Consider the following 13315-nt stretch of genomic DNA (forward strand, 5'->3'; position numbering starts at 1 on the left):
TTGGGGATTCGGCTTAGTGGCAGAGTACTTGCCTAGCAAGTGCAAGGCCCTGGGTTCAATCCTCAGTGCGCTCTCTCTCTCTCTCTCTCTGTGTGTATGTATGTATGTATGTATGTATGTATATATATATATATATATACACAAAAACTTTTCATGTATATCAGCACACATAAGCACCTTCCATGTACTTTTTTCAAATAAAGGTCTATAGTGTAATAATACATTCATAGGACACCAGGATTCTGTTTCACACAGAATAATCACTGGAATGAGATAGCTGACCCATACCTGAGTGTACACCGTGGAAACCAGATGAGTGGAGATTTTCAACAGAGGCTTGCCTCCTTCCACCCACTTAATTTCTGGACCATAATGCTGAAAAAAAAAATGGAGAAAGATCCCAAGAGATTAGCTATCTCAGCTTGCACACAACCATCAAGGGGAACCCTGAGGAGGGGCTGAAGGCTTACAGGGCTCCAGTGGCTGCAGAGCTGCACCTGGCCACAGTGGGTATGCCGCTGTGTTTGCATTATTTGCCCAGTTCCTTCCCCTCAGCACACTGCCCTTCCTTCTGGGCTTCCTAAGTTGTCCGAGACGACGGTCCATTTCACTGGAAATGAATCCTACTTCACCAGTATCTTTTTATGTTTTTGAGACAGGGTCTCACTATGTAGCCCTGACTTGACTGGAACTTTCTGTGTAGACCAAGTGGACCGCAAACTCCCAAATTCACCTCTGCCTCCGGAGCGCTGGAATTAAAGGTGGGCACCACCATGCTTGGCTTCATGAGTATCTTAGGCAGACCTGAGTTCAGGATTCTGAGAAGCAATGAAGGTGACACCAGACAGAGAGAACTACGATGTGGGAAAGAGATTCAATTCTCAGGGTCTGTATTAAACTAACTGAGAACTCATCTTTATTTGAGCATGGTTATTTCCCAAATGGGCCCAATACCTCCAGGTCTCTATGTTATGGCACTACCAGTACAGGCTTATAAAATGCATTGAGTGTCACCTGAAATAGCTTCTAATTGTACACATTTATTTCAAAATGAATAAAGAAAACCAATCAATATGTTAGGACTGATAAAAAATCCCATGCACCATTTTTGTTGTGTGCTATTGCTGCTTTTATATTCTTCAATGCTTTCTGAAGAAACTGGGTTAAAACAAACCAATCTTAAAAATCTGATACCCTGCCCATGCTGAGCTCCTGGTAGCCAAGGTAGCCAGATGGAAGATTGGCGGAGACAGGGATGTGCTGTTCATTTGTCAACACCCTTCCATCTTTCAGGAGGGGAAGCCAGGAATAGCCAACTGTTGAGAACAAAGAACAAGAAAAGCCACTGTGAGTTCACTCCTTCTGAAGGGAAATCACTGCAAGCCTGAGCAACAATGTTACCATCAATCAAAGTAAGTGATGGGGAGGCTTCCAGATAGCCTCGACTGAGGTTCTTTGCATATGCAATTCAGGCACTAGCATCAGGCCACCTAGAAACCCACCACAGCAGCCCTTTGGCAAAAGGATGAATATTAAGAATCGAAATATAATAAAACCCTCCAACATGAAATGTTAGAACCCAACAACAAAACAACCAAGGAATGAAGAGAGACGGTTCCCACCTTGTGTTTCAATAGCGTCCTTTTTCTTCGTGCTCCCTTTCGCCGAGGTATCGCAGCTGACGTGGAAGAAGGTGAACAGCAGATGGTGCTTCTCATGTAGCTGGGTCGGCAGTTCTATCTTGATCTGCAAAGGCAAAAGAACGAAGTTCCTAACATCCCACAACAGCAGACGTTCCCAGGGGAGGCAGTGTATGCCGCCCAAGTCGAATGTAGACGTCTGTTCCCCAAACTCTTCCTAGGATTAAACGTAGACACACCCAAGCTATTAATGACGCCAAGGAGAGATGGATTCTCAACACACGGACAAGAAACCGGGGAAGGGGTGATGTCTCTTCCAGGCATAAGCAAACAGGAAAACAGGCACCACGATGCAAACAACACAGCCGTTGGCATGAGAACCTGGGGCTGAACATTTCTTCACATACAGAGGTTTCACTGGACTAAAGTTGACCTTGGATAATAGGGCTTTCAATTATATGGGTCTCAGATATGAAGACTTGTTTACTTTTGGTTTTTGGCACTAAGAATTAAATCTAGCACCTCACATATACCAAGCACACTCTTTCTCACTGTGCCACATCAAGATCCTATGCAGAATCTGGGTTTTTGTTTGTTTGTTTGTTTGTTTATTTATTTTTGGTTGGGAGGGAGATTTGCAGTCACTTGCAAAATTCATACACAAACCACTTTACCTAAAATGTCAAAAAATTAAGTATTCATGAGTATATAAAACATATATAGGTAAAAGTGATACTTGGGGGGGGGTATCTATGTGTGATGTGCAGTACATGTGGGTGGTATATGCACACATGTGGGCATAAGTACATACCCAAAGTGCAAGGAGGCAACAGGATGCAAGGTGTTTAGTACTCTCCCCAATTCCCTCGAGACATGGTATCTCCTTGAGCCTGAGGTAGGCTGGTATCAGCACACGCCAGGGATCCTCTTATCTCGACCTTCCCCCACCTCTGAGATTGTAGATGGGGCTGAGGATTTGAACTCAGGTCTTTCTGCTTCTGGAGCAAGCGCTTACCTATTCAGCCATTTCCTTAGTGCCCAATTTGCTACCATAAAATCTACACTTACCAATTACTGAGTTAAGATTTATCAAATTGTGTGCATCCAAACAGATGGCTGGTAACTTTCACAATTGAAAGAAATGAAGCGAGAATGCTAACTCACAGCTGTATGAATTAATGGTAGAACATACTGTAAGTAATTTAAAAGCCACCTCCTACTGATCCTGCAGTGAGCTCAGTGTTGCATGAATCTATCTAAAATGTAAGCAATTTCACTTTCCTGCAAATTGAACATGGCAATAAAGAGTGATATCTCTTGGTTCTCATGTACTTTTCACTGTATGTAGACTAAACAACATATAGAATTTGTTAACTCATTGCTGTGTTATTGATAAGGCCCTTCCGGTCAGCATCAGGGTATTAAGTAAGTTCTGTATAAATCAAAAGTACGAATTTCAGATCACTCCAAGAGCATGCCACACCTATGATTCTCTAGCCGTTCAAGAGTGAACCATCCCATAGGAGAAAACCCACCAATAAACAGGATGATTCTTAGGTTCAACAGTAACTATGTTCAAGGATGAATTTGGCTTTTGTTTGTTTTATTTTTATTTATTTTAAAGATTTATTTATTTATATGTATGCAGTATTCTGCCTGCATATATCCCTGCAGGCCAGAAGAGGGCACCAGATCTCATTACAGATGGTTGTGAGCCACCATGTGGTTGCTGGGAATTGAACTCAGGACCTCTGGAAGAGCAGCCAGTGCTCTTAACCCCTGAGCCATCTCTCCAGCCCTGTTTGTTTTAGTTTTTAAAATCTAATCATCCTCTGAAGTTTTCCCTCTCTCTACTCCTCCCTTTCCCTTCAGGAAAGAGCAGGCCTCCCAGGGATATCAACTCAAGGATGAATTTGAAAAGAGCGCTACTAGAATTTTAACTATGGCACTAAAGGTGCAATTAAGAATTTTCTTTTATTAATTTGTAATCTGTGGATTGATTTATAACAACAAAGATGTTAAATAGAAAAAACATGTAAGACAAACACCAATTCTGCTGTGATTTCAGCAGGGAATGCTGCTTTTCTTACACTCTGCTGTAACTAGCAAAAAGTTTCATGTTTCTCTTAAGATTGGTGAAATTGTGTCATTCTTTGAAAACACCATTACCTCATCATAGAATTCTGGGTTTTGTTGATGGTGTAAAACCGCAGCAAGGGCACTTCTTGTGAACACTGGGCCACCAGGTCTGCCGTAAATGCACTAAAAGGAGGAACAGCAAAAGCAAGCACTGGGTTTCAGTTGACGGAGTGAGGAACTGGTTAGATGTGTTATAGAGAGGCTTCTCAGACTGCGTCTGCCTGTGAGAGCCTAGTCTTTGAGCCCTTTAACTCTGGGGTTCTGGCAAACCAGGTCTTCCCCAGCCAGTGGTCCACCCCTTCCATTTTCCAAGCAAACATTTATATTTGTCTAAATTAAAATAGATACATTAAAAAAAAAAAAGCTTATTCAATACCTTTCATTTCAGGCGGCCTTTTTTCCATGACGGTGTCTGTCAATAAAGTGTAAACTTTCTTTTCTCCTCTCCCACTCACTCTCTCCCTGTCCTCTCTTGTCCCGTGCCGCCCCCGCCCCCTTGGTGCCAGGGTCTCACAGCCCACGCCGGCCTGGAACTCCCTGTGTGGCCAGAAGTTCTCCAGCCTGCAACTCTGGAGTGCGGCTGTTACAGGCTTGTGCCGCCATGCCTGCCTTTATGAGGTGCTGAGACAGAACCCAGAGCTTCGAGTGTGCTAGGCAGGCGCTCCATCAACCCCAACCTAAACTCAACTATCTCGAGAGTAACTAGTTCTGTTTGTACATTTGTCTTCTCTGGGAAAGTCATTTTAACACAGTAAAGACTTTAGGCTCTGGACCTGGACCGCTTGGATTTAAAACTCAGTTCTACTAAAGTATATAGCACTGAGCCACCCAAAGTCAGTGCATTAATCTTAGAAGCTAGAAATTATGGAACTTAGTGGATCTATTTGAAAGGTCTGTTTGATAACTGGAAGGGTTAAAGTGTGCATGCCACGGTACCGGGAACAGCATCAGTCAACGTTGCCTCCAACAACAGACAACACTGATGCTGTTCTATAACAGCTAATTAATGAAGATCCGTGGTTGATTGTGACTTCCACCTCCACACTTATTTAGAGCACGACTCTTCACACCTAGACAATGTCTGATGCATGGTGGGTGTTTAATACATGCTTACTGAATCATGCACACATAAGAGATCCCATCTCCAACAAGAAAGCAAAACATACAGTCCTAAAGTTAGGACCAAGAATCAACCTGCACATTCTATGACATTTAGCATAGGCCATTATATAGTATAATACCATATAGTTTGAGCTTGTTTTAATTAAACTTAAAATGTACCAATTCTTTTATATATATATATATATATATATATATATATATATATATATATATATATATATATATATATATAAAACAAACCTTCAGAGGTTGAGAGTCTTCCTCATCGGAATCTTTGAACTCAATGCAAATAGCAATATTTCTGGCCTGCAGTGGTATGCAAGAGAAAAAGATGTAAGAGAAAAAAAAGCAACAAAACCCAGCATATATACACATTCATGAAAGAACCTAAAAGCTAAGTTGTAAAGGAGATGCGTATGTCTGTGCACTCACCTTAGCAAAAGACTTCTGACTGTCATATTTCAAGTACTTTGGGTAAACATAAAGGTGATTGCTGTAGACAGTATAAGGCTGGGTGTGTCTTGGAATGCAGGGCACAAACTCCTCTACTTCAAAAGTGAGCGGAGACTTACTGCAGGCTTCGAATTGCCTCATGGGAATATATGATGAATTCAGATAATCTGAAAAGAAATCCCAAATAATACAGAGCGGAGGAAAAGCCAACTAAACAAAACTGTGGGGTGCTTATTATACAGAACTGAACACTTACTGGGGGAGTCAGAGGAGACGTTATCAATCGTAATGTCGAGATTGCCTAAAATCACTGGGAGTTTGGCCATCTTCTCAGGTCTACACACAGAAGAGGAAATCAGGTATTATGAGGGAGGTTAACTGTGAAGTCTAAATTCTCAAGTGGAATTCTCAGGAAAAGGACATAACAATATATACATTAACACCAGCTGCAAAAATCACATTTCTACTTTGTAGCAACCACATGAAAAATATTAAAAACAGGTAAAATATGGCATTTCACTTAGCCCAACATTTGCACAATATTATCATTTAGAATGTCATCAATACAACAATGTGCTAAGTCTTCAAAGCCTGTGTTTTGTAGTGCACACCGGGGCTCAGACTTTTTCAGTATTTGAAGTGCTCCTTAGCCCAATGAGGTAGGTAACCACACAGGTCAGGATACAGAACACCACCAAATAGTTACGATGATACAATATCACCACATAGTTACAATGAAAGCCTCCCTTCTCCTCAGCCTCACCAGGAGACACAAGGCTTGTTTGGAATAATCTGCATTTAGAACCAGAAGCCATATCAATGCTGGGCATGGAGTCTACCATCAATGAAACTTATCTGTCATTCTTCTGACTCCATCTAATAAAGAGTTTCCCATTGTCCCTGAGAAGAGCTGCTACTGTTGCCAAAGAAACCAACACAGTCACTGTGACACCAGGCCCCCTTCCTCATCAACGATAAAATTCCCTTCTCTGAAGCATTTGCTCACCAAGCGTCCAGGAAAATGTTCCTCTTTTAACCATCTACAGCTACCACACATTCTTTTTTTTTTTTTTAATTTGGGGTGTGTGTGTGCGCGCGCGCGCGTGTGTGTGTGTGTGTGTGTGCATGCGTGCGTGTGCAGCCTTGGAGATCAAAGGCACCAGATCTCTTGGAACTTGAATTACAGGTGGTTGTGATCTGCCTGATGTAGGTGCTGGGAATCAAACTTAAATCCTCTGGAAAATTAGTATGTGCTTTACATGTTGGAACATCAGAATAGGACTTCCTTTTGTTCTGATAAAATTTCATCTTTTTATGTTTAAACCATTCATAGTTGAATCCTCCTGAATCCAAGTTCTAGTCTCTGATCTTCCTAAGAGCTTCATGTCATGAAGATACTTGACCAGCATAGTACATGTCCGTAACCATCACTGGTCACATTATATTGCACTGCCAAGTACATGTTCTTCAATCCCTCATTTCCATGTGACACTAGTTATTCAGCACCCTTTCTGGGAACTAATGACTTCAACAATCAAACAGCTGCTCACTCACATCCCTGAGTCACTCATGGGATGCCACATGTAACCATGGCAAACACATTCTGCCAAGAGCTTTGCATTTCTCTGTGGCACCAGCTTAGCCAACCAATTTAGAAGAGATGTGGTCAAGGTGACCAGCTCAACATGATGTGGCCGGTCCTGGACACAGAATGCTGCCACACGGCTCTTCATAAACCAACCACCTGTTTAATCATTTCTTTCTGTGCTGATTAGTTGTTTGTCAGCTTGACACAAGCTTGGGTTGTATGGGAAGAGGGAACCTCATCTGAGAAAATGCTCCATCAGATCGGCCTGTAGGCAAGTCTATGGAGCATTCTCTTGATTAGTGAGTGCTGTGGGAGGGTCCAGCACACGGGATGACGTCACCTCAGGGCAGCTGGTCCTGGGTTATATAAGAGAGAAAACTGAGCAGGCTGCAAGGAACAAGCCCGAAAACAGACTTCATCCATGGCACCTGCTTCACTTCCTGCCTTGGCTTCCCTCCATGGACTGTGATACGGTAGTGTAAGCCAAAGAGACCCTTTCCTCTCCAGGTTGCATTCGGTCATGGTCTTTATCGCAGCAACAGAGAGCAAACAAATCCGGGAGCCAGCAGATTCAGCATCTGGTGTATTCCCAACCCCCAGCTTTTAGGACTCCTCTGGTACCGTCACCTACTGAGCAGCCTCACAGGAAACCCTTCTGCCTCTCTTAGAAAAACCACTCACTCATAGCTCTAGATCTTCCTCCGCTATGATCAAAGACTACGTGGAATACTCCCCATCTTGGCTTGGTATCCCCGTCTGTCAGGGACTCCCATTTCTACTCTCCTCCTGTTTGTGCTTGATTGTAACTGGGACTCACTGACATCCCCAGAGATGAAAAGGTTAGGAAGGCACTATGACCCCACACTCGGCTTTCAGCTGGAAAAAGTTCAGACCAAGAGAACTCCAGCTGAGCTAGCCATACCCTGTACTATGACTCTGTTCCCACTGTGTGGGATGTTTTGAGTGCCCAGCATTGGGATCAGTACCTCTCCCAGGAGACTCACCACTGGGCACTCCCTCAGTGACAACACCCACAAAAACTCTCCAATGAAAAATCAGTCCCCAGGTGTGTGAACCCTGTCTACACAATTCTCTTGGCACCCAGGGCCGCCTTTTACCTGTTCACATGAACAACTTAACAGTGCAATCCTCCATGAGTAAGACCTCAGCCAAAGCTGTGAAGTTGTATTTATTCACTTCTATGAATCAGAAATACTGTTTATTACAAAATACTTTCAAATGTAGGTGCCCAAGAGTAGTGTGCTTCACCACCTCCACCGACAAATGGCATCTTCACCCTTTTTAAAATCTCTGACATCAGGCAAGCAGCAGTAGCGCATGCCTTTAATCCCAGCATTTAGGAGGCAGAGAGAGGTAAACCTCTGTGAGTTTGAGGTCAGCCTGGTCTACAGAGTGAGTTCCAGGACAGCCGGAGCTGTTACACAGAGGAACCCTGTCTCAAAAAACAAAACAAAACAAAACAACAAAAAATCCACATCATCCATAGATTTCCTTCGAGGATAGATTTCAAGTGAACAAACAAATTTTTTTTGCTTGTTGTTTTTTTTGTTTTTCAAGACAGGGTTTCTCTGTGTAGCTTTGCACCTTTCCTAGAACTCACTTGGTAGCCCAGGCTGGCCTCGAACTCACAAAGATCCATCTGCCTCTGCCTCCCGAGTGCTGGGCTTACAGGCGTGTGCCACCACCGCCTGGCCAAACGAAAAATTTTAGTTCAACAAACTTCACAGGAAATTTCTCTATCCTGTATTAAGTATTTGTGACCCCAACTATATGTGGGAATGACTTCTGAGAGATGCTGTTTGAAGCTCGCCCATACAAACTGAACTTTCACCCACCAGGTAACCGAGATAACTGTTCTCTGAGATCACTTAACTGTGTTCTCGTTCTGCTCACACCGTAGACTCAGCCTGTTTACAACTGACTTTGAAGGAAAATAAAACCATCAATCTCACTCTGCTCTGGACACCCCATGAACACATGAACTGAACCCACAGCCGATCATGCCCACTCTTTCTCCTTTGTGACCCAGAACAACATGTGTGTGTAAGATATGATAAATAGACTTACGACCATTACTTGAAAGTCACACTCCCCTCCCCATATAAAAATGAAAGCCAAGCCAGGCAGTGGTAGCACACACCTTTAAATTCTAGCAGGGAGGCAGAGGCAGGTGGATTTCTATGCAGTTGAGGCCAACCTGGTCTACAAAGCACATTCAGAACAGCCAAGGTTATACAGAGAAATCTTGTCTCAAAAAACAAACAAAAAACAAAGCCAACATGTGGGCATAAGTTGAGACTATCTGCTTGTGGCTTTGTGTGCTGTTCTGAGACTCCTGTGAAAGATTAAGACAGGACAGACAGTAAGATGGCCATGGGAAGGCAGAGGCAGAGAGACTGGAATGATGTACAAGCCAAGGAAAGCCCTGGCCACTGGAAGCTGGAACAGGAAGAGAGTACTGTCACCTGCAGTCTGGGAGGTGAGGTCATATCAACGTTTCTTTAAGCTTTTAGTTGGGGCACCTTTCTGCATATTAAATGACCTGGTTTGCAGTAGTTGCAGAAGCCCCAGGGAATGTCTATACCCATTAATATGTGCAAAGCATTTAAACCAATGGCTGCTTGGGTAAGGATTAGTAAATTATCTTCTTCCACATTGGTTTAACAGTACCAGGAGAGTTGATTAATCTTGCAAGTCAGAAACCTGGTGATTGTTTATCTTTGGTGACCACCTTCTTCCCCACTATAACACCCAGTGGGCCTGTGACTTGGTTATGTAGCCCACCTCTCCTGACTTCCTCCTGCAAGGGCTCTGCTGTTACCTTTCCAGCTGACAGTGTTCCCTCAGGTTGTATCCTTCCTGTCTATGCTTACTTCTACTTTCAAGCTGTCTTAGCACACCACCAAAACATCCAGAAAAAATTCCAATTAATCAGAACTGTTTGTTCCTTCTCTTGGAATCTAGGAAATGCTCTGTCCACATCTAGTCCCCATGTGCCCCCATGTGCCCCTCATGAGCTCTGAGTGACATAATTTATATGACTGTTCCCACCTCTTCCTCCCCACCATGAGAACTTCTCATGTGTGGAAACAACCATCTTAAAACTCACTTCCGGAAGTCTGCAAGTAGCTTGAGCATGTCATCGTTTGAAAGCTTATTGCTGTCTTGCCGATAGATGGCAGAAAATCTGGCATTTTTGTCCAGGTTTCCAGATGTATCCTTGAACAATGTCCTGAAACAGTGAAACAACATTCAAGATGCAGTTTTCCAAAGAGCAAAATAAAGAGAATTCTGGTCTCTGCACAGACTAATCTTGATTCCATTGGTGGAGGCCAACAGAAATCTCATTATCCCCAAATGCAACAAGTATTAATGAGGATAACCACAACTAACTCAATTTACACAGAGAACAGTTCCAGCCAAAAGCTTCTACTGAGAAAACAACATACACATTCACACGGGAAAGAAGGAGCAAACAGGGATAGAAGCCACTGTGGGACTCCCCAGATCCCCAGATGCACTGTCCCAGCTGGAGGCACACGGCCAGGGCCTGGACTCTCCTCCAACAGACCTCCCCTCCACCCTGCTGGGTCCAGCAGCTGTTCTCTGGCCCACATCTTTCCTCTCTGTGCCATTGTTAAAGGCATTTTCAGATCTGGTGATTATTTATTCTTGAATTCATCTGTTTGAATCATCTTTGACTCAAGATAATAAACCCAATAGGTAGGCCTACTTGTCTGCCAGTCTATTTGCCCATCAGTCCCTCCCAAGTATAAAAGGCGTTCTCCCTTACCTTGCTGCCCAAGCAAACGGCATTCTGTACTGTCCTAGTCTTTGGCATGCCTGTTTGGCATTCTTCAGCACCTTCTGAGCAACCTGGAACACAGCAGAACAGAGCTTTGAAATACTCCAGCATGGGGAACTTGAGACCAGAGCAGCTACCATCGAATGATCATTAAACAAACTCTATCATACCACCAGACACACACAAACGTACTTCTCACAGCAGTGATAGAGCTGGCTTGAAACCTCCAGACTTCTTTATTTAATGCACCCCTGGCAGTGATTCTCAAAACTAGAGTATTGTTTCCAAAATGCATACAAACACTGCCAGTCTTTGCCAGCAACAAGCAGGCCACTCTCTGCCAGCATCTTTCCTCTCAGACTTCATTTCTTTTTGACTAAGGGCTAATTGTAAGCCACTGAGTACACTAGTATTTGGTATTCATGCCCAAATATCTATCTCCCAGAATTTAAAGGAAAGCACTAATAACAATCTAAGCTTTCCCAGAGCTCCTAATGCACACCAACTTGTACAGATTCCCACAATCCAGGCAATGCCATAATTAGACACTGCCCTTCATTGTTACAGTTTTGCTTTATACACAAACACTATCACTTCTTCATGATCAGTTTTGGCTTGTTCTAGGTTGATGGAACACAATAAGGGTATTGGCTTTTGGCCACTGACATATATGTTCTAGTACCACTCAGTTGCCCCACATATCCTTGTCCTGTGATAGTGCACTGTTATCAAAGTGTGACTGACCTAAAGAGTCAAGAAGGGACCTGAGTGTCTTTTGTGTATGTAGGAAGGAGCTTGGAGGTCATTTATGTTACCTGAGTGCATCCAAGTCAAACCAGTTTTAGGAAAACTGCTCACACCTGAGAGCCAGTGTTTTCTTCTGAGTGGCAGAGTTAAAGGAGCCCTGGAGGCTGCCCTAACCATTCTGGTCAGGACTGTACCCTGACAGGCCCTCCAATGATCTCTGAGCACCATCAAGTGTGAGAAACAATCAATAGAGCAAGAGACGCCCATCTGAAGGTCCACAGAAGCCGCTGTGTGACTCTATGAGCTCTGCTTCCCACACCTTAAAAATGGAGAGTGTGGGTGACAATACTCATGATCCTTTGTCACTATAAAACTCTGTGGGCCTTCTACAAGCACATCTTGGTTCAAACAGATGACAAGAGACTGCCTGTACAGCCCTTTCTTTTTAGTGGGGTATGTATACCCATCCCTGAGAGATTTATAGCAGGATCTAGAGGTGTGCGGTCCTTGAACAAAGACACCCAATTCTTCCTCCCCAAGAGTTGACTTTAATTATGTTCAGATTCAAGATTTTTAGTTAGGTGTCATGGTGCACACCTATAATGGCAGCACTAGGAGACAGAAGCCAGAGGATCTCAAGTTTAAGGCCAGTCCTAAACACTTAGTAAGATCTTGTCTCAAACAAATTGTTAAGGGAAAGAATGCTTGCCTAGCACACCTAAGGCCCTGAATCTTACCTCAAGCAACACAAAAACTCCCTAAAAAGATTCGAGCAGCAATGAGCAAGTACATTGTGGAGTAAAATTAACGCTGAACACAAGGCTCTAGTAGATTGGTCTTCAATGGGAATCAAAAAGGACACAAACAGGACATGCATGTGAGAGCAGGGGTGGAGAGCCCGTTTCTCCTTTGAAGCCCTTCCCTGACCTGCAAAACAAAGATTCGTCCCAAGTGATGTTCTAGATGACTTGGGTGCATCTTGGAAAAAAGGAAGACACAACTTTGATTGGCAGAACAAAACAATATCACTGTGCCAAGTCTATAAGAACCTCTCCAGGTATAAGGTGGCTGAACCTTGATCCCTGTTTTAATGAGATGCTATGGCAGGGTGAGAAAGGAAACACACCCAAGGGATGCTGGGAAGCAGGTAGAGAAAAGGATAGCTCATTGTGATGTTTTTTGCTGTCTACCAACATGGCTCATGCACATGGCCAGCAGAGGCAGCAATGTTGACGAGCATATGCACCTTGGAAGTATGTTCTGTTAGTGCAGCCTTATCTGAAGTCACCATTGACTCATCAAAATAAAAGAATAAAAAGACTTCTCATCTAATGTTTTGCAGACTCGGCTTGGAACAATAAGATGTCTTCTTCTCTCCAGGAAATAAACTTGACTCAACTTTTATCAGCCAAAAAAGCTTAGTGTTTGAAGATGCCTGATGATTGGGCTTTTACTTGATGGGAGCTGAACTCAAATATCTCACATGCTATTTGGGATACGTGGTGTTCTCAGCACTGTCAGCTCCATGGCCTGTTTGGTCTGTACCTGGCCCTGTGAGGAAGGCAGGCTGGGCAACATTATCTTATGCCCACATGTGGGACACTGGGGCCTATAGAGATGAGGTATATCAGAAGTACCCTGGCTGCCTTGGCACTCTGCATCCAGGCCTTCTTAATCCATGAATGTATTCTTTAACACCATCCTATACATCGTGGTAGCTGTGCCTAGGATCTTTAGGTGGCCACAAGGATGAAGTTTTGGAATCTCTGAGTCAATTTGGTAAACCTCTGTTTGAGCTCT

The 13315-nt window shown here is 43.5% G+C and overlaps 1 protein-coding gene across 26 annotated transcripts in view; it reads right to left on the reverse strand.

The window, feature by feature from the left end:
- Dock9 (dedicator of cytokinesis 9) overlaps positions 1-13315 on the reverse strand; it is a 273772-nt gene that overhangs the window by 89509 nt on the left and 170948 nt on the right. For all 26 annotated transcript variants that reach the window (XM_036199716.1, XM_036199735.1, XM_036199731.1 and 23 more), the window contains exons 14-22: positions 10757-10839; positions 10073-10195; positions 5611-5690; positions 5334-5521; positions 5142-5207; positions 3810-3902; positions 1623-1746; positions 1195-1316; positions 289-375 (exon numbers count right to left, since the gene is read on the reverse strand). In XM_036199716.1, coding sequence (XP_036055609.1) covers positions 289-375; positions 1195-1316; positions 1623-1746; positions 3810-3902; positions 5142-5207; positions 5334-5521; positions 5611-5690; positions 10073-10195; positions 10757-10839 — 966 coding nt within the window. The remainder of the gene's footprint in view (positions 1-288; positions 376-1194; positions 1317-1622; positions 1747-3809; positions 3903-5141; positions 5208-5333; positions 5522-5610; positions 5691-10072; positions 10196-10756; positions 10840-13315) is intronic.

This window comes from Onychomys torridus, chromosome 9, assembly GCF_903995425.1.
Source record: "Onychomys torridus chromosome 9, mOncTor1.1, whole genome shotgun sequence".
Classification (NCBI taxonomy): Eukaryota; Metazoa; Chordata; class Mammalia; order Rodentia; family Cricetidae; genus Onychomys; species Onychomys torridus.